Consider the following 21,455-nt stretch of genomic DNA (forward strand, 5'->3'; position numbering starts at 1 on the left):
ATTAATGTTAGGATTTTTTTGGCTGTCCTATGACGTTAGGTAAAATGTTTATTTGATATAATGTCTGTTGTAGTCTGATGAAGCTACTGTATTTAGCGAAACGCATAAATATATATTAAACTTCACATTTCTACATGTATATATATATACATGTATATGAACAAAGACAGTTTCACTTTATCAAAAGACTGAAGATTTAAAAATATAAATATGATATATAAATATTCACAACCAATGTAACTATCATGAATTAATTTAATTTCGTGGGCATGAAATTTCGTGGAATATCTTCTTGAGGTTTTTAAATTCGTGGTCAGTGTATTTTTTCCAAAAGGTATAAAATGTAAATAAAGTGATGCAAAATAATTTTACAGAAGACAAATATAATTTTCGTTGGATCTTAACTTCGTGGTTTGGCATATCCAAGAAAACCACAAAAAGTATTACCCCACAAATAATAATGATTTTGCAGTATTTATATTCTTTATGAATGAATTCATCTTTATCACCTTATCTCTACCCTTCTACCTAGTAAGCATTCTTTTTGCATATTTTGACTAAAAAGCATGCAACATGAATAGGTTACTGTTTTTTATTCAAAGATTTTCAACCCTAACTAATATTATAACATAATATTACTAATTTAATGCTTATGCTCTATCAATAATTGCAACAGCTCCTGATAGTTATAACATGTGTTAATAGACTTTTACTGTTACTACTCATTTACCGCATAAACTTTATTTGGTGTCGGGATTGAGTTTATATATTTATGATAATACAAACTAAGAAGAAGCAAGAGTCTCTTCAGGTCTCTAGAAATATTATTGGTAATATACATTTTCGTTTTTAAGGAGAGGTCACAAAGCTACAGAACCATTTGCGACTCCTCCGTGAAGAGTATGTCAAGTTGCAGAAACGTCTCGCAGATGTTGAGAGGAAATACCAAGTTCTGTCAGCATCTTCCGGTCAGAGTGGCGACAATAATTTTGTTACGAAACTTCTTCACACAGTTGCAGATCTGTTTGATAAACAACTTTACAGGTAATGTTAATATGTTCCATTGATTGATTTTTTTTTCAAGTCTATGGCATTAAAAAGAAGCTCCACTGAGGTTTTTTGATATGATGAATCTGGAAAGATTTTTCGGAGATTAGTGTGCCAATAGATTTTATAAGGAACTGGGCAAATGTGGGTTTTTCCAAACTGATCCCCCAGTACATGTACAAACAAACTTTTACCATTATAGTTTCACTGTCTGTTGCATTAAAGGGACTACACTGAGGTTTTTTTTGATATGACGATGCATGAAATATTTTTCAGAGTTTTGTGTGCCAATTGATGAAGGTCAGGACCAGTATCTTGTATGCAAATATTAAGGACATTCCTGTTTTTCCAGAATAATTAATTTTATTGTGTAAAACAACGCTAAAATAAAAAGTGTTGCAATGCATTTCACTTAAATCCAGCTAAAAATCACACTCAATTAAATTCTGGATATTTTTCTTTGTTATTCTTAGCCGATTTTTCCATTTTAGTGCTTCACTTGATATTTGTAAGATTTTCAAATTTTATGTTTTTAGGCCTTTGGACCTCAGTGGAGTTCCTTTAATTCATAAAAAATTTATCTATCTAAGATGTGTGGAGGGCATTTATTCCACCAAATTGTTGCTTTTACTTTAGTTAATTTGAGCCTGACCAAATGATTATTTTTCTTTGGCTTAATTTTCTTATGGATTTAATAGCAGACAACATGTATATCTCCAACATTCTTTGCTTTCTATAAAAATCACGGGGGAGAATCACGCCGTTCGTTACCCAAACAAACAAGATGGCAGATGCAGCCAAAAAGTAGGTTTTTCCATTTTTACTCTGAAATTCGTGATGTTCTAATGTAAAGGTACATATAATAACCTTCTCCACAATTTTCCTGGCACACACGATTTTGTTTCATGATGTTTCGTCCCGTACTTCATCTGAAATGCGCGTCACCAGATTCGAAGCGAGAGAATTTTCCACCGGTTTGATCGTGGTAACGTACTGCTTTTTTTCCTAAAATTCACTGTTTCGTTTACATATATGTATATTAACTGAAACCACTGACTTTAAAAAAATGTAATATGTCGTCATCTAAGCATTCATGCCCATTCTGGCTAGAATAACCCCTGAAAATATTAATATCGGGATATTTTCTGGAAATGATAACGTATGGCGCACAAAATATCAATGATAACATACAGCGCATTTTTTTCTGATTTATTGATTTTCTATATGATAGGCATAAGAGGATGTGTAGAACCAAATAAAGAAACTGAAATAAATAATATTAGTGTCCAGCTTTATTTGTCATCCAATGAAAACGCTATATTTCTTAAAAATTCTTTGTGTGAATTTTTATAGAAGAACAAAAGTCGATGATATATTTAAGTCCGTTCATAGCAGCCTTCTATTTTTCATAGTGCTTCATAGAAACGCGTTCGTGAAAATAGACGAAATAAAGTAAATATTAATGAAGTCAAATAAAGCTTGACACTAAGTATGTTTGTATTCATCCGTAGCTGTTCTACAGAAATAAGAAATATTCTCCGGTCGCTATCGCTCCCGTCGAAGTTTCTAATTTCTGTAGAACAACACGGATGAACACTAACATATACTTAGTAAACACTAGTTTAAGAGTAGCGTTATAATTTTTAAAACCGTTCTGTCATAAAGATAATGACGACATCTAAGAGCATGAGCGGTCTGTTTTTTATATGTATGTACATGTATATGTATTTATGTATGTGAATATGTATACAAGAGACCTATAATTTAGTGGTTTAAAGATCAATTTTGATATGGAAATGTTCATTATGTAACTACTTAAGAAAATTTCGGCTGGTATTTACTTTATCAATCAAAATTGATCTTCTCCAAACTTTTTCAAGATTTTTGATATTACACTGTATGTTTATATGAAAACTTATGTCATACACTGTTCATTATTGTGCATGTTTTTATGTCGTCATCGGCTTTTAAGCCTATTGGAATAAAATAAAATGTTTACTGTCTACTATAATAAAAAAAACTGTAAGGCTATGTCGCGTAAATATATCCGACGTCATAGAGGCACAACGTCACGCTAAATGATAGCGTTTCAATATTAACCGCCCGTCAAATAAACAGAAATTTTCTTATTTACTAAATTCATTGAAGTTTTTCGCATAACATTATTTTCTAACTTATTCAATAAATTCAATATAGAACCTACAGTCATTCATTATTCTCTGTTATGTATTTTTCTTTCAATGGGCGACCAGATTGAATAAACACAGGCTCATCTCATCTCACCTGGGTGTAAGCTAGTCGCAATCACTTTTCGTTTTGTTTATGTTTGACAGATTTGATAGGAATGTTTTTAGACTTTTTCTTTTGAAAAGAAAATATATCAAGCCGTCCGTACCTTTTTAACAATTTTGCTCTGCAGAATGCGTTTCTTCTTTCTGATAAGGGGATACGACCATAATTATCGCACAACACTGGCAAAATTTAATGTGAAGACAACACTACACAAATGTTTCCTGAATGTGGAGGCTTTTCTTTCCATTCTGCATTTTATACAAAATATTCTCAAAATATACACGTGTGTTTTAATTGGTATATTAACATCGAATATCTATTATGCCACCAGCTGGAAAGATATTTATACCCAATGGTGCAGCATAGTTCAATTAATTATTTCTTTTCTGACCTGACCAACATTTTTTTTCAGATATCTATCATTTCCTACATAAAAATAATTCATTATCAGCTGATTGGACAAATGGAAATCCACCAAGTAGTAAAATGCCCCGTACGTTATCACTGATATTTTGTGCGCCATACATTATCATTTCCAAAAAAGCCCCGATATTAATATTTACAGCAGTAAATCTAGCCAGAATGGGCATGTTTGCTTACTTGACAACATATTTCAACTTTTTAAAGTCAGTGGTTTCAGTTAATATACATATATGTAAAAGAAACAGTGAAATTTAGGGAAAAAGCCGTACGTTACCACGATCAAACCGGTGGAAAATTCTCTCGCTTCAAATCTGGTGACGCGCATTTCAGATGAAGCACGGGACGAAACACCATGAAATAAAATCGTGTGTGCCGGGAAAATTGTGGAGAAGGTTATTATATGTACCTTTACACAAGAACATTACGAATTTCAGAGAAGAACAGGGAAAACTTACTTTTCGGCTGTATCCGCCATCTTGTTTGTTTGGGTAACGAACGGCGTGATTCTCCCCCTTGAAAAATGGCAGTTAAGTTATATAACTCTTTTTATCTACAAATAATTGCATAATTGGATAAATAATTCTCATTTGAAATATAATTTCAATTAATTGTGAATTATGTATATCTCAATGATTTTATTTTTAAATATCTCATATTTTTAGTATAAATATGCATAGCTAAAGCTTTAATAAAATTTCATTTTAATGGTTACGGACTAATTTTTATTATTTCATATGAAAGAAAATCTTATGAAATAAAAAAGTACTGCAAAAAATGTATATAATTATGTAAATGTCAACATATGTAGCCTTGACTAATATTTTGTCAACTATTGTTTTAGTGATCTGACAATACAATTGGAAGGTGGCAGACAACTGTTTGGACACAGGTTTGTGTTGGCAGCTCGTAGTGACCACTGGGGAGTTGATGACCTGTCAAAAGTGTCAGATCTGGACTTTTCAGGTTAGTTGATACTGCCATCAAGAGACCCTTTTTTCTCTCTTATAATATAGGATTTTAATACCAACCTAAAGTTCTTTTGATAAAAATTTTCTTATTGCTATTATTTAGTTGACAGGTAATTGGTAGGATAATTTAACTGAATTGAACTGATTTCTACAGATCAAGTACCGTAGGTGTCGGAGAGGGGCTTTCTTTAGGTGCAAACATGTAGATAAAAAAAATAAATTTTTTTTTTAAAAAGCAATAAATAATTTGTGTATTGGTTACTCAATGGAATAAGTGGGCTCTACACTTTAGCCCAAGAAAAACAATGGAATATTATAAAGTATTAGAATAAAATGCTTCCTGAACGGTTATTTGTATTGGTTTTCTGTCCCCCACACAGGTCACAAAATGTCACATGGTATAGGAACCATAATATTACATTGTGATGTTGATATCATTTAGGAATCAAAAACAGTATGTCGAAATTGAAACAGAGCCGTATAACAAGTAAAAACTCTGACTTTTTTCTCCTTTTTGTTTACAGATATAAAATATAATGTATCATACGCCTTGATGAAATGGGTGTATACAGATGACATCAACATTGAATCAGATAGTGGATTCTTGTTAGAACTGTTACGTGCAGCGACCAGATTCAAACTAGAGCATCTACGGCAGAGGTATGCTCCACATATTTAAATATTATGTACTTTATGTAACAGGAAATAAAGCTATATGTGTATCTTTCACAGAAAGATTAAAATTTTGGAGAAAATTGTTTGACAAATAGAGCCCCATAATGGTAAAAATGTTGAGACAAACCTACATTTTAGTTAAAAATTATTTTACCCGTTGTGCCCCTTAAAGAGTCCCAAAGTTGGGACAATCCCAGCAGTTATTTGCAACTTTAATCTTATTTTATTTTCAGAAGAAAAAGTAAAGAATTGGATTAGAAATAAAAAAAAAATAATGACCTCAAAGTGGAAAACACTTTTTACCTACTAGTATTCATTAGGGTTTGATATCCTGTATGGTTTGGTATTATTAAATCAAATCAGGTTTAATTTTATTTATAAACATTTTTTTTTTAATACTTGTTCTCTGTACATATACAACAAATGCTCGTATGTTATATCTTTTACTCAATTATTTGTCATTTGTTTAATGTCTGTGTTAGATTTCTTTGAATATCTACCCCTAAAATGGTTGCCCGTTTTGTCAAGGGATATGCAAAGTGAAACAGGCAGGAATTATAAATTACAAATATCGTTTCAGGTGCGAGAGCGGACTTATGTCGTACGTCAACATGAAGAACTGTATACAATTTTATCAGACAGCTGAAGAGATGGACGCTGAATTGTTGAAGAGCCATTGTTCCGAACTTATATCTAACCACTGGGTAAGTGATCAATTTAATTAATTTTATTTTAGTTTGAGAATGGGGAAGGCCAGCTTTTGATACAGTAAGTGGTTGTATGGTCTTTATAATGTCACTATGACATTAATCAGGAAAAAAAAAAAAATTGAAAACCATTTGTTTAATGTAAATGAATATGATGTTGTTTTTAACTTTTTATGGAAGCAGTTACAAAAATGCTGCTGTTTTAATTCGGAGCATTGTCTCTTTGTATAGCTATTACTGCTATTTCTACATCTATTTTCATGTTTTTATGAATTAAGGACAAAATTTGCATCCCATATATACATATTTACAATAATAATATTTCATTTTATTTTCACAGAATGACTTTACAAGCGAGGATTTTGTGTCAATGCCAGCACCGCTGTTATACAAAATGTTTAAAGCAAAATCAGACTATCCTCTACATACAGCTATACGTGCCAAAAGAGAGGATGTTGTTTTCTTGTATCTTATAGAATATGATTCACAGGTATGTATCCAATGGGTAGATGTTCTATACGAGTTCCGCACATTTCTTTGATAAAGTTTCATGCAAGTATTTCAGTGGTCTATCATTCCATCACGTACCTTTGCCATTTCTCATACCATCTGTATTGACTGATGTTTTACATATTTAACTTTGGGTTAGAGATTATCTGGGGTTATATTGGGTTAGAGACTGTCTGGGGTCTTGTTGGGTTAGAGACTGTCTTTGTTATGTTTCCTGATATGAAACTATTACTGGTTGGTACAGAAAGTAGATTTAAGATGGTTAGTTCCAATCTTACAAGGGGAAATCACTATGTTTTATCACATATTACTACAAAATGTGCTTAATCATGCAAGACAAATGTGGGGGCATCCTCTCCAAGGGATTTGGTTAATTTGTGAAACCCCTTTGAGATTTTGATATAAACTTACAATTTAGTGAAAATCACACAGAGGCTAGTGAAAATTAGGAAAACAATATCACACCCTCTGGAAAACTAGTAAAATATCCCCCCCACCCTCAAGAATATGCATTACCTCTTGTCAAAATTTTGCAAACCTGATTTGGAAAAAAATCCTAAATCAATGTCTTTACAAAGTTGTTTCTATAGTGATTTATAGAATTTGAAGATATCTTATTGAAATTGAACTTAAATGAATAAAAATATAATAGATAAATTAAAGCTAGAATTTTACACTTTTGATTTGTCTCCCCTTTTATATTATTGTTTGATAAATTTTTGTTTTAGTTGAGCATAAAGTTGAATGAGGTGGACAACCAGGGAGATCTGCCACTAGATCTTGCTCTGAAATCTAAACAGGAAAGTGTGGCACAGACTCTGGTTGGACATGGTGTAAACTGTAGCAATAAAGATAATGCTGGGAGGAGTCTACTTCATAAAGCAATTAAAAGAGGTACGTTGTATTTGCAGGTAAATAAATCGTACAAAATGAATAAAATAGACCATGGTCAAAAAGTGTGTCAGCATTGATAAGAATATTCACAATTAAGACCACCCCGCAATTAAGACCACTTTGGTCCAGTCCTGATGGTGGTCTTAATTGAGGGATTTTACTGTAATTTTTGTAACAATTTACACAAAGAGTTAACCTTTACCACAGTAAATGGACTTGTCTATCTTAAAATCTGGACAAATCTATTCCTCATTTTTAGGTAAAATTTAAAACTTTGAACTGACTGAATAGCAAACAGTGCAGACTATGATCAAACAGCACCGATGTGCCTGTAATCTTGGGTTGCACTAGTCTGATGGGTAGATGAGCATATTGTGAAAAATAGCCGTTTTCATTGAAAAGCTTCCTGATACAAGTTCAAACTGCTATGAAACTATGAATACTAATCAAACTTGGCACAAATGTTGACTGGATCATTGCCTTTGTAACAACATGCTCAGTCTTAAATTTCCTGTTACCATGGCAACGATGGGACGTCTCAAATTGCCAAAAATCACTATTTGGGTTGATTTTTTCCATCAAAATTGATTTCAAAGTGCTGCAACTTCTCAATGGATTGAGATAGAGTCAAAGGCTTTTCAGAGTTGGTTACACATTACCTTATGATCGAAGTGGGGTCATTTTTAGCCACTCACGATTCAAAAAAAAGTTCTTGGCGATGAGGGGACTACTGCCCCCCTTCAACCCCCCCCCCACGCCAAACAGAAGGGGGCACATCCTCCTTCTGGCAAGCCCCTGGTGTAACTTTTTGAATGGGGGTGGAGCCGAAAAAGTGATCACTTTTTTAAGCAAAATTTCCCAAACGAAACACAGTGTTTTGGGCTTATATAGGGTAATTTTCACTGTTTGAGGCCAGGGTCGAAAAACCGTCAAAACACGTCTATATGAAGTAAAGGGTTAACTGTTCATTCTTTCAGCTGTTTAATTTTATGAATGCTAACTTATTCTCATCAGGTTATACGCTTTTGGCCAGATAGGTACGTGTAATATAATGGAATTGTATTATATTTAGGGGACGAGTTTTCCGCAAGTTTTCTGATAAAGAATAAAGCAGATGTGAACATGACCACACATCTGGACAAAGAGACCGCACTACACATGACGGCATGTTTCAGTCCTGATGTTACGAGTCCAGAAATAATGTCGGGCATGGCAAGAATTGCGGAACTTCTGTTAAATAATGGTGCGCAAGTTAATGCTCAGGATACGGCGGGAAGGTTTGTTTGTTAATTTGTTTGTGTAACAATATCTGTATAACGAGTATTTATGCATATTGTATGTTTCATCGATCAAAGTTTTAAGACCTTATCAATGTTGATGTGAAAATAACATAGAAATAAAAAAAAAGTAGTAATTGATATACATGTATAACATTTGATAGATTTCTTGATAACATGTGACAGAAAGCATGCAAGAAGAAACAAGCTACAATAATGATTTATTTTTTTTTAATTGAGATAATGAATATCTTTTTTCAGGCCTTTCCATAATATCTGACATATTTGATAATGATACTTTACCATGATACAGTATATGTATTAAGGGAACTCCACTGAGGTTCAAAAGTCTAAGAACAAAATAATTTAAAATTCTTACATAGATCAATAGGGACATTTAAAAAATGCAAAGATATGCAAAAAGATAATAATGAAACATACTCTGAATTAAATTAAATATTGTATTGTTTGCATGATCCTTAGCCATATTTGAGTTAAAAGCTTTAAACACTATTAATTTCTGGGTCATTTTTCATGATTTATGTAATTATTCTGGAAAACAGCTTGAGTGAATGATCTGAGATTTTGAACAGATATTAGTCCAGACTTTTATCATATGGTATTGAAAATTTGAATAAATAATTCCAGTTAAAACATTAAAAAGTAAAAATGTCAGTCTTGATATTTTTTCTTACTTTTTGAAAATGTTTGACTTACGAAATTAACCCATTTTATGAGCAGATGTATTTTATATTATTTACAGCACCCCACTTCATAGTGCAATATTCTGTAAAAACAAACCAGTATTTAAAGTATTACTGCAAGAAGGAAAACCAAACCTAGAACTGAAAAATGCTGATGGTCATACTGTCTTATGGCTTGCGTTACAAGAGGTAAAATTATACTGGTGATTTTAAGCTATTTTATTTCTCTTTAAAACTTTCATTCACAAGGGCATATACATGTAGTTGCTAGGTATTCTTTCTTTTATCCAAACAGATTCATTTCTCATAGCTCCTTCAAAAATTGAGCAGTATCTTAGCTAATTGGTGTTTCTTAAAGTATCTTGCATGACATCCCACTGTCTTGACGTCAGATATCCATCTGTAGACCAACAAAACAATGGAATGTGGGCGTATGCATGTTCTGTATACATATTTTTATTTTAACTGGGGTGGTGAGAGTCTAAGATATAAATATTTCCACTGTTTCTGCTTAATTTGTGTAATGACATTGTTACTTTGGAACAGTCTATAACCCTCATCATATTAGATATCTTAAATGGATTTGTCGCGCCTTCAATCTGGACTAATCCATCATGAATAGGAAAAATTTTCAAAATATGTATTTACTGAATAGCGAATAGTAAAGACCATAATCAGATGGCACTGATGAGTTGTTTGACCTTGATCTGCACTAGTCACAGTTGCAACTAGCAGGCTAAGGGTTAATTACTGTAGTTATACTTAAAATATGAAAATTAAAGGCACATTAATTCTAAAAAATGAAATATTTTTCCTTCTATAGAAAGAGCAAATATTTGTTTTATTATGTTGTAACAATGGATTTAGAACATGAGAGTTGCTAATTTCCCGACGGACATAACGTTGAATGTGAAATAATTTGTGAAAAATGGAAGCAAAATGTGAACACAGTACATACAAAATACTAAATCACTATAAGTTTTGCTTAAATGCAAATGAAGCAAAAGATGATTGTGTTATATTGCCATTGAGTATCTTTTTTGAAACTATTAACAAAACACACACACAAAAAAAATAATAAAAATGACAGCGCTAATTTAAGGCTAAGTGGGCCTTTAACAGTCTGGTTAGATAGCATGGTTTTGTAGACTGAGCTGAATCTACACTTGATGCCTAGGTCTGTAATTTGTATTGCTAGTACTTGTAGTGTTGTTATTGTAGGGCGAGTCAGTAGATGGAAGGACAGAAGATATCTATAATGAGGAAAGTTTTGCCGCTCAGTTATTGAAACATGGCAGTGATCCAAATGCTACTGAACCTGAATCAGGTAACTAGAGCGTCACTTTTTTTTATCAAAAGTACAGCATACATATGAGTAGATATGAAGTACATCAATGTAAAAATAAATAATATCAGAAATGTTAAGAAAAATATGTTTTTTTTTCATTTGACATGTTTTTAACATTATTTCATTGAGACTGTGTGCTTTTTGGTAAATATTTCATTAGGTCAAAGCTTTTTTTGGTCATTTTTTCATTGAACCTAGCTTTTTTGTCTTTATTTCATTGGACACATTATTTAATGGGGACAAAGCTTTTTTTGGGCATTATTTCATTGAACCTAGCTTTTTTGTCTTTATTTCATTGGACGCATTATTTAATGGGGACAAAGCTTTTTTTGGTCATTTTTTCATTGAACCTAGCTTTTTTGTCTTTATTTCATTGGACGCATTATTTAATGGGGGACATAGCTTTTTTTGGGCATTATTTTATTGAACCTAGCTTTTTTGTCTTTATTTCATTGGACGCATTATTTAATGTGGGGACAAAGCTTTTTTTTGGTCATTTTTTCATTGAACCTAGCTTTTTTGTCTTTATTTCATTGGACGCATTATTTAATGGGGACAAAGCTTTTTTTGGGCATTATTTCATTGAACCTAGCTTTTTTGTCTTTATTTCATTGGACGCATTATTTAATGGGGGGACAAAGCTTTTTTTGGGCATTATTTCATTGAACCTAGCTTTTTGTCTTTATTTCATTGGACGCATTATTTAATGGGGACAAAGCTTTTTTTGGGCATTATTTCATTGGGACAAACTTTTTCAGGCATTATTTCATTGGGACAAAACTTTTTCGGGTATTATTTCATTGAGACCTGGCCTTTAAAAAAAAAATACATTGATAGAATTTCCACATTTTTTTCACTCAAGGGGAACTTTTTTATTAATTTTCCAGTGTCACCAATCAGTTAACAAAAAGTTGAGATGTAAATCATGATTTTTTTACATAAATTTGAACGAAAAAGTAAAGTAACAAAATTAAAGGCAAATTCTTATTTTAAACATACATGTATTTCATTACCTAGGTGATACAGTTCTACATTCTGCAGCAAGATCTGGTAATGAGAAGGCAGCAATATTCCTTGCTCTCCATGGTGCCAAACCTGGCCTGGCTAATCATAAGGTATACGTTTAACTTAAATATTTGTTGTTGTTGTTGTTTTATGTATGTTAATGTATAGTTAAACTCATTAAATTCATATCCTAACTGTGGCTCCACTACCTTTCACTAGGTAGCTTTGTAGTAAAGAGTAACAGAGCGAAAAACGATTTTAATGAGATTGATGTATAGTGGTCCCAGGTAAAACAAAGTGGCCACTCCTCTAGATGTGTGCTGATAGTCATGTGTAAATGTTAGATTTAGTTTAAGTCAGTGCTAGTGAATGTCGACATTAGCATGCTTTATGGACTTTCCTTTGCTGTCCATAAGCAGGCTCAGTCAAGCAGAACCTGTAACATTTTAAATTTTGGCCCTTTTTGGCGTTCTTTAGGGATTCCAATTCTCTATTATTATTTTTTAAGTACATTTTGAGAACATTGCAGGTTACAGAAGCTCTTCCATTTTAAAAGTGACATTTAATTCTTTGTTGTACATGTTCATAAGCAGAAATAAACAGGGCCTTGTCATCAAAATGCCCATTTGTTATTATACCTCCACCATATACTGGAATCACTTTGTTGCATATAGTCAGTGGATCTGTCTGTCATTGTGTTAGCTCTATAAATCCTATACCCCTTAAAGGAATTTCTTCAAACTCGGCTCAAAAGTTCAACTTAACAAGAGTTTACAAGTCATGCTGCAACTGTGCAAGGTTAAGGTCAGGGTCACCCTTAAAGGTCAAAAATTGAACATTTTGTATGTGCACAATAATGTCTAAAACCAGTCAAAACATAATAAGATTATTGTTTATTGATGTTATATTCATACATAATTATATCCTAGTTATTATCTTTTGCTCTTGAGAATGGTGTAGCAGATAAGCATTTTATGAACAAGTCTATATTGCATTTACTGAAAATGCACAAATGATTTTGTGCACAAATGATTTAAATGTATCTTTTATGTAAGTGTATTTATTTGTATCTAAACATAGTCTTTTCATTATGAAAATTTGTGTTCTATATTCCAGGGTGAAACCCCATTACACATTGCCTGTGAAAAAAGCCTTACAAATCTGGTTGTTGTTCTACTAGACAAGGGAAGTAATCCAAATGCACAGACAGTAAAAATAGAGACCTCTGGTGGCAGCTTGACTTCAGATTTACTGTCAGAAAATGACACAGTGCCAGTCTCTCAGCAGACTCCACTTCACCTAGCCTTGTTAAATGGACATAGTGATATAGTTAATGTCTTCCTCCAATTTAAATGTAAGTTTACAATGCTGCATTTGTTCATAAAGTCTACATTTGTTTTATGAACTTGTCATGCTTGGGACTGTTCATTATCATATATAGCATGACTATTAGAAGAATTTGGAGAGCTATTGTACTTGCCCAGTTTTTGGATCAGCATCACACTTTGGTAAAGATACATGCCTCCGTGGTCGAGGGGTTAGAGTCGATGACTTCTAATCCAGTTATCTCTCTTGCGTGGGATCGATCCCGGGGAGATGCTTTGGTAGTTTAGTGCGGAGGAAGGTAGTCTAGTACGGGTGTAACTCTCCAGGAACGATGGTTAGGAAACTACCCGCCTATATGACTGAAATACTGTTGGAAAAAGGTGTAATATGAAACAAACAAACAAAACAAACTTTGGTTAAGATAAAGCTTGCAAGTTGATATCTCCAAAAGTACTGAAGAAAATGGGTAGAAACCACATACTTTATGAGAGCATAATAGGAGGTCGCTGCCTAAGGCCCATAATTTTAACATGGGATACTATCAAGCACTGCTTACCTAAAACAGGTAACCTTTTATACTGTTGAAATGTGTGCTCTGGTTAACTTAAACAAGTAACCAGGTATGCCCCTGAAATGTCTGCACTGGTTACCTCAAACATGTAACCAGTTATCCTCTTGAAATGGCTGCACTAGTTACTTCAAACAGGTAACCAGCTATGCTCTCGAAATGTCTACATTGGTTAGCGTAAACAGGTAACCAATTATGCTGTTGAAATGCCCACACTGGTTTGCATAAACAGGTAACCAATTACGCTGTTGAAATGTCCACACTGGTTAGCTTAAACAGGTAACCAATTATGCTTTTTAAATGTCCACACTGGTTAGCTTAAACAGGTAACCTGTTAACTTATGCTCTCAAAAGGTCTACACTGGTTAGCTTAAACAGGTACCCAGATATGCTATGAAATGTTTGCATTGGTTACCTGTTTTATGCCCTTGAAATGTTTGCTTAGCTTAAACAGGTAAAGTTTGTTATTGAATGTCAAGATTGGATATTTGTAGTCCTTGGCATTGCAAAATTACAACTAGGTATTCTGTGTGATGTATTTAAAGGGACTTCATTTAGGTTTATTGACATTACAATATTATAGAAATATAATAATGAAAATATTATAAATATTTAGATGGAAATATTTTTGTGATTTTTGTACCATTAAAAAGGCATTTGATGTAGGTCTGGATCAATAACATGTTTGCAAATTATCAGGTCATTCCCTCACCCCAATTTTACAGATTGTGCAAAATGACCCAAAAAATGAAAAGCATTGCATTTCTTTTTACTCATCTAGGGCTAAAAATTGCTCAGAAACTCGATAACCAATTTATTCTGAGTATATTTCTTTTTTATCTTTTGCAGATTTTCCAATTTAAGTGCTTTACTTGAATCTATGTAAGAATTTCAAATTTTAAGTTTTAAGGCCTTTTGACCTCATTTGAGCAATTTTGTTAAATTTTCCTCAAAAATATTTTGTTATCTGGTTTGGTTAAAAACTGTGTGAAGCCAAATTTTCTCTACAACAATTTGCTTTGTTTTAAACAGTGGAAGCTGCTCAGAGCTTGGACAACAAAATAATCCCAAACTTCAATATCAAAGACTCTGATGGGCAGACCGTTCTTGGTCTTGCATTGTGGAGCCATCTATATGAGGAGGCGGGGAAATTGTTGGGGGCGGGAGCGAATATTAATGAGAAGAACACGGAAGGTCTTACTCTACTTCATCAGGCAATTGATAAACAAGACATCTCTGGGGCATTGTTTTTAATAGAACATCAAGCAGATCTGACTATCAAGTGAGTAAAGAATATTGATGTTTTTTTGAAAGCATAAAAGAATGCGAACAAATCTTCAAATTCAAAAACCACCATATTATTCAAATATGAAATTCTGGTTTGAATAATCGAATTTTGTTCTGTTGAATTTAATGACTTTAATTTTACAAAATAAACCATATATTCAGGTCTTTTGTTTATTGTGTGTCATAAATTGTCCGAATAACAAAGAAATTACAATGTTTAACTTGTTATCAGCGTTTGGATATGCAACAATTTGAAGATTATTTTCCCATAATGTTTATATCTTCAATTTCTTTCTAAACATTTGTGTAAATGGTATTTGAGTGTTGTTTTTTTTCTCCATTTTCAGAAAAATGGAAATTTCAGCTTCATTGAAACTTGCATTTACATGTATGTGCTATATTTGTGTTTGATGTTATTTTATCAATCTATTCTATTTTAGAACAATGGAAAATGAAACTCCATTACAACACGCAATAAAGCGCCACCTACCTGTGGTTGTAGAGGTTCTCTGTCAACGTGGCGTGGATATGAACATAACAGACAACAACAACAACTGTCCGTTGTGGCAAGCCTTAGATTCAGGACAAGAAGATATAGCCCATACCTTGGTAAATATTACTGAGACTTCACTTTATTTCTTTGGCATCAAATTTCATGGTCTTGTCACAAAGAACATTTTCGTGTGTTCTTAAATTTGTGAATTTTTTTTTTTCGAAAGTTTAATTGTAAATAATGTAATAATGTTTTATGGCTTTACACCCAATAGTTATTTTACTTATCAGTTACACAGTATATAAAAATCTGGAAAAGGGGTAATCCAAACAATTGAAGGAAAGTACATGCAAATTGTAGACTTGCAGACATACCCAAAATAAATCCTGTTTAAAGTGCAAAAGAATCATATTTCCTATAGTGTAACGCAAACATTAAGCGCGTCTTTACACTTTGTTTATATTGTGTAAATGATGTCACATCAAAATATATGAATGATAGTGCAATACCATTTTTATGGAGTCACAAAATTGTCATGGGTATGTGATAAACATGTATATTATAATTGTAGGTAAAACATGGCTGTGATGTAGATCTGTGGTTGTCCGGTCCTGGAAACTGTCAACAAACATTGTTACACCGAGCCATCGATGAAAACAATGAATCTGTAGCGTGCTTCCTTATTAGAAGGTAAAATTTCTGTGTCCATGGCAACTGTATTAGTTTGCTTAGTGGTCTAGTTTTGTTGTCTCCCTTTGTATAAATGTTGTTGGTTGTCTCTCTTTGTATAAATAATACAATCCTGTGTTAGTGTGTTGATTGCAGATTTGCTTTCTAATTCATTGAAGTCTTCATCGTTTAGAGATGGTCCAGAGCATATATTTTACTTTATTTAGAATTAAATATTGTTAATCTTGATTTAAATATTGATTTTCTTTAGATTAAATGATGTTTTTTATTCAGATTAAGTATTGTTGTTCTTTCAGTCACTGTGATAAAAACAGTCCTCGAAGACCAGGACCTGATGGTGAAGGTGGGGATGAGGCAAGGTTCGTCACTCTTGCTTATTCTTTTATAGTAATTTTATATTACAGACATGTATTCATTTCTTAAGTTAAGTTGTAAAGTGTTCAAAGCTGTAGTATGTAAAAGATGTGTGAAATGCAAGCATCCAATTGAGATTATCTTGGCACTCATTAGATACTGGCTATTGAAAACAGCCTTTTTTGAGAGTAGTTCTCATATATACATTGTGCTTCAGTGGATATTTAGATAAGAATGGCAAAATATTTTGTTTAAAGATATGACAAATTGATAAATTGTAAAGATTGTGGGATTGAAGTTTTGAGTGGAATGAAGATATTCATATCCTAGTCGGACTACGAATTCAGGTTAAGGTTCACCCGCTTGTCAGTTAATGACAGTATTGTAAAACTATGGTTTTCTGATCCGCCTCTACTCCAAACACTTTTACTTATGAAGGCAATATTCAGCTAGGTCTAGTGTATTGCACGGTAAAGAAAATGTTTATTTTTAAAATCTATAGTTTCTGTGCCTACAGATGTTTTCCAAAATAATACATAATAGTTATAGAAGTTAATGACTAGTACATGTATATTCCTAAAGGGTTTTCCCTTTGAGATTTGAAGGTGGTGGTTATATATAATAAATGTAACATATTAGGTTAATAACTTTTTTTGCAGAGATGGACAAACACCTTTGCATTTATCATGTGCCTGGGGACTGGAAATGGTTGTACAATGTCTTATGGAGTTTGGTGCCGAAGTGAATACTCAGGTTAGAAAAGATTTTATATTTTCATCTTGTTTAAAGTTATGATATGGGGGAGAGGGGTTCGGTATTTTTGTTTTACAATCAGCTTTTAAGTACATAAAGTTTTTACTTATTTGTACTTTGAGGGGCAATTTCTTCATGAAATTATGCATTTTCAAGCTACTTAAATTTACTTTCTCTTACTTTTAATAAGATGTAACTTCAATTATGAACTGTTCCATTCACAGATTTTTATTACTCTTTGTCTGTCTGTCTATCTATTTGTCGGCCTACTGACAACTCTTAGTCTAAGTTAGGCACTGCTATGTCTTTTCTATAAGCTAGAGTCTTAATACTCTTTGAGGTTTAAAAATGAGCTTGACTTCGCATATTTCTGACATTGAGTTTAATAGTCATTTGATTTCTCACAGCTGATTTAGAAATCAAGTTGAATAAGTAGACCAACACTTGGTAATTACTGGTTAGTTAACCATGGACCAATCTGTGAGATATATCTAAAAGAAAGTTAGAATCAAATAAGAGGGAGTGGTGACCTAGTGGTTAAGGGTTCTGCCTCTCAACCCAGGAATTGTGGGTTCGAGCCCTACTCAGGTCATGATCATGATTTCTCATATGATACCAGTAATGGTTTGTTCAAGGAAGAAGACTCGAAAGTGATAAATATAAGTTGCAAGAACTTGTTTTGCAATGAAGCTAAACTAAATCATGTGTTTAAACTTAAATCAGAATTAAAAAAAAAGAGACAAATAAACAAAATTCAATGTACTTGATAACATCTGGCTTTGTGCATTTTCTCTTATATCATAATTTAAATGTACATGTAGTAACATTATGATAATTTTTAATTTCTTACAAAGATTTTTATATACATTGTGATGTTTTTTTGTTAAATTTAATTTAGGATGTGGATGGAAAAACACCAGTCCATATTGCCATAGAAAATCAGCATACTGTGATAATCTCCCTTTTACTCTCACATCCAAATCTTGATCTTAACTTACGAGACAAGAATGGACTCACCCCATTTGCAGCTGCCATGACAACTAAGAATAATAAAGCGGCACAGTCTATTTTAAATAGGGAGCCGAAAGCCGCAGAACAAGTAAGAATATTTGTGATACAGTCTAAGTTCATATTTTGATTTTATCGTGTTAACCTGCAAATTTTCTTAAATGGACTTGTTCATGTTTCATTCTGGGCAAAACCATTCAGTATTTAGAAGGAAAATTTTCAAACAATATACTGACTGAAAAGCAAACAGTGCAGACCATGAACAGTTGGTACAGATGTGTCAGCTTGCTGATCTTGGTCTGCACTGGTTACATGAGTAGTATTAGTTGCTGCTAGAAAGGTAAGAGTATAAAGTTGTATTTTTTTTTGGTTGTCTGTTTTTGATAGAAGAGAATATTGGTTTGTATGTTGGTAAAAATCATACCTTGAAAGAATGATGACCTGTTTTATAATATATAAGATATGGCAGGGTGTGTCATTAAGCCAATAACAAATTACAAATTTCTGACAAATAAAGTATGACAGCAGTAAAACTTAATTATTAATTTATTACTGTTATTACATACGTTTGCATAGCTCCACAATGTGTGGATGCTGCCTCCTAGGGCCTCAGTCTTGGTTTTAGAAGTATATAGAAAAGATATCTAGAAAGGATGCATATTTATACCAGTTAACTGCATTTTCATGTAGTGTAAAAATCAACAATGGAGCATGAAATTCACAGTCGGCAACTTTTGATTCTTTGATGTGGGGAAGTGAAACCTTGCGCAATTCTCCACCAGCTAAGCTGTAAAAGTCCTATATGACCTAAAAAAATCAACACAACCCCTGACATGATGATGTAAATGCCACATGCACTTCAGGTGTGGAGCCTTAAAATGCAAATAAATTGTATATTTGTCAGTCCTAGCTCCTAAATGTATCTATATATTTATATATGTGAAAAAAATCATATTTTACATTGTACATTTTAGACATTGAAATATTTAGAATTATTTTTCACCAATATTTTTCTATTCTTTTTTAGGTAGACAATAGAGGTAGAAATTTCTTACATGTAGCCATAATGAGCAAAGACATTGAAAGTGTACTGTTCTTAATAAGTGTTCACGCTAACGTTAATTCTCGTGTACAAGATTCCAAACATTTATCTCCGTTACATCTAGCTGTAGACGTCGGCACTGAAATCATTGTTCGAAATCTAGTATGTATTGTTTTTATATCTATTTTAGATAGCTTTCGAAAAACAAACTTATACAATGCTCTGTTTTTCAAAATGCTAATTTTGTTTTAATGATAGGGCTCCTCTTTTAACAATTAACACCGATTTGGGATTAAGGCCATTGACTTCAAACCACTTGCCCCTCACAGCTGTAGGTTCCAATCCCAACAGAGATTTCGAATTCTTTCATGTGAGGAAGCTATCCAGCTAGCTTAAGGAACCTTAGTGACTCTACTCAGGTGCCAGTTTGTACCTGAATTAATGCTTGGAAGGGTACCTGAGTAAAGCTTGAATGTCTCCATATGAATTCTTAATTAGATAAGGCAGTCTGCCCAATAAGCTCAATAGGGGAGAGCAATGGAGTAGTAATCCGGAAATCACTGGTTCAATCCTTTCAATGAGCCTAAATTTCTACATGATAATTGATCTCAGATATTGAGTCTAATGATCATTTAACATTTGACTTTCATTGCTGATTCTAAAATCATGTGAGATTAGTATTTGGTCACTTCTAGAAAAATTGGTATTTACTGGTTATGGTAGTTATTCAGAAAAGAAGTTAAGGTGGACAAAGCAGCAAGATAACACCAAAAAATATGTTAAAATGGGCATTAAAAGAAACCAAATAAATAAACTAACAACCACCCCCTCAAAAAATAAATAAAAAATATAGCTTTATATAAAGATATTATGGATAGAACAAACAAAAAACATGATGTAGATTTATTCTTTTTTTAATTAACACTGAAAAATAATTTTTTTTTATATATATTTTGTAGTTATTAGCTGGTGCGGATGTTAATGCCAAGACGAATAATAAACAAACGGTGTTACATATAGCGGCCAGTAAAGATCATTCTGTAATTTGTACAATATTATTGGAGAATGGCGTGGACTTTGATGCTGTTGATGACAACTTAGATAATGGTATGTCAGTGCTTTTTTATGCTTGTCCAAAACAAAAATATATGGAGAACGTTTTAACTGTTTACCTGCTGAATTTCTTTAATGGACATGTCTGTCTTTCATATTAGGAACCCTCCATTATCAGTTTTAGGGATATAAAGATAAAAATTTAAGAGTTATCAGGAAACAGTTTTGGGCCTTTTTCAGACTGGACTTGGTCTATACTGATAGCAAAGGTTCCATCACTTTTGATCCCAGCAGGGTTACTGTAAATTTGCTTTATTTTGTGGGCATGCATTTCATGTTTTTTGTGTCATAGAACATTGGCCTCTTAAATTAGTGGACTGTTTATTTATCTAAGAGGTAAAAATGTAAATAATGTGATGCAAAATAATCTTACAGCAGACAAAATAAAATTGTGTTGAATTTTAAATTTGTGTATTGACCTTTACACGAAAACCATGAAAATTAGTCCCCCCAGAAATAGCCACTTTGTCCTTTCATCAATCACATTTACTGTTTCTCATATTGTCTTTCTGTAATGACCAATATTATAGATGCATTTGTTATCTGAACAGAAAAGGATTAGCCTTTACCACCAGTATAGAGGTAGGACAGCCTGCATGTCATTGCATTCTTACCAGGCTTTATACTGTTGCTTGAATAACTTTAAAGTTTGATCTTGATATCCCCAAAATTAATAATTGACAGTTCCAAAAATGGAAGCTGGACAAGTCCATTTATGAAAGTCAGCAGATTGAGGGATAGGTACCTTGAATGACTCATTGAATGAGCTCAACCATTAAGAAGGATTCTAACTTGATTGGTTTAATGTCAAGGTTACTGAAGCAAAAATGGATTTTTAAATTGACTAATTTTATAAACACATTGGAAATAATTGATGGAAGTTTTGAATAAAAATATTATCATTCCCCTTCAGTTTGCTTTTGATAATTCTGGACTGGAAAACAGTTATAAAACCAGTTATTTCCCCATTT

The 21,455-nt window shown here is 32.7% G+C and overlaps 1 protein-coding gene across 1 annotated transcript in view; it reads left to right on the plus strand.

The window, feature by feature from the left end:
• Positions 1-854: 854 nt before the first annotated feature.
• LOC132720077 (rabankyrin-5-like) overlaps positions 855-21,455 on the plus strand; it is a gene marked incomplete at its 5' end in the record, with an annotated part of 41,249 nt that continues 20,648 nt past the window's right edge. The window contains 19 exons of the mRNA XM_060704068.1: positions 855-1,044; positions 4,604-4,725; positions 5,255-5,390; positions 5,986-6,109; positions 6,453-6,602; positions 7,351-7,516; positions 8,589-8,793; positions 9,557-9,686; positions 10,719-10,824; positions 11,863-11,960; positions 12,967-13,204; positions 14,777-15,026; positions 15,472-15,640; positions 16,096-16,214; positions 16,511-16,573; positions 17,228-17,321; positions 18,220-18,420; positions 19,357-19,533; positions 20,331-20,478. Of these exons, the coding sequence (XP_060560051.1) occupies positions 855-1,044; positions 4,604-4,725; positions 5,255-5,390; positions 5,986-6,109; positions 6,453-6,602; positions 7,351-7,516; positions 8,589-8,793; positions 9,557-9,686; positions 10,719-10,824; positions 11,863-11,960; positions 12,967-13,204; positions 14,777-15,026; positions 15,472-15,640; positions 16,096-16,214; positions 16,511-16,573; positions 17,228-17,321; positions 18,220-18,420; positions 19,357-19,533; positions 20,331-20,478 (2,886 nt within the window). The remainder of the gene's footprint in view (positions 1,045-4,603; positions 4,726-5,254; positions 5,391-5,985; positions 6,110-6,452; positions 6,603-7,350; positions 7,517-8,588; positions 8,794-9,556; positions 9,687-10,718; positions 10,825-11,862; positions 11,961-12,966; positions 13,205-14,776; positions 15,027-15,471; positions 15,641-16,095; positions 16,215-16,510; positions 16,574-17,227; positions 17,322-18,219; positions 18,421-19,356; positions 19,534-20,330; positions 20,479-21,455) is intronic.

Source organism: Ruditapes philippinarum, unplaced genomic scaffold, assembly GCF_026571515.1.
Source record: "Ruditapes philippinarum isolate M1 unplaced genomic scaffold, ASM2657151v2 ctg2684_1_1_1_1, whole genome shotgun sequence".
NCBI lineage: Eukaryota > Metazoa > Mollusca > Bivalvia > Venerida > Veneridae > Ruditapes > Ruditapes philippinarum.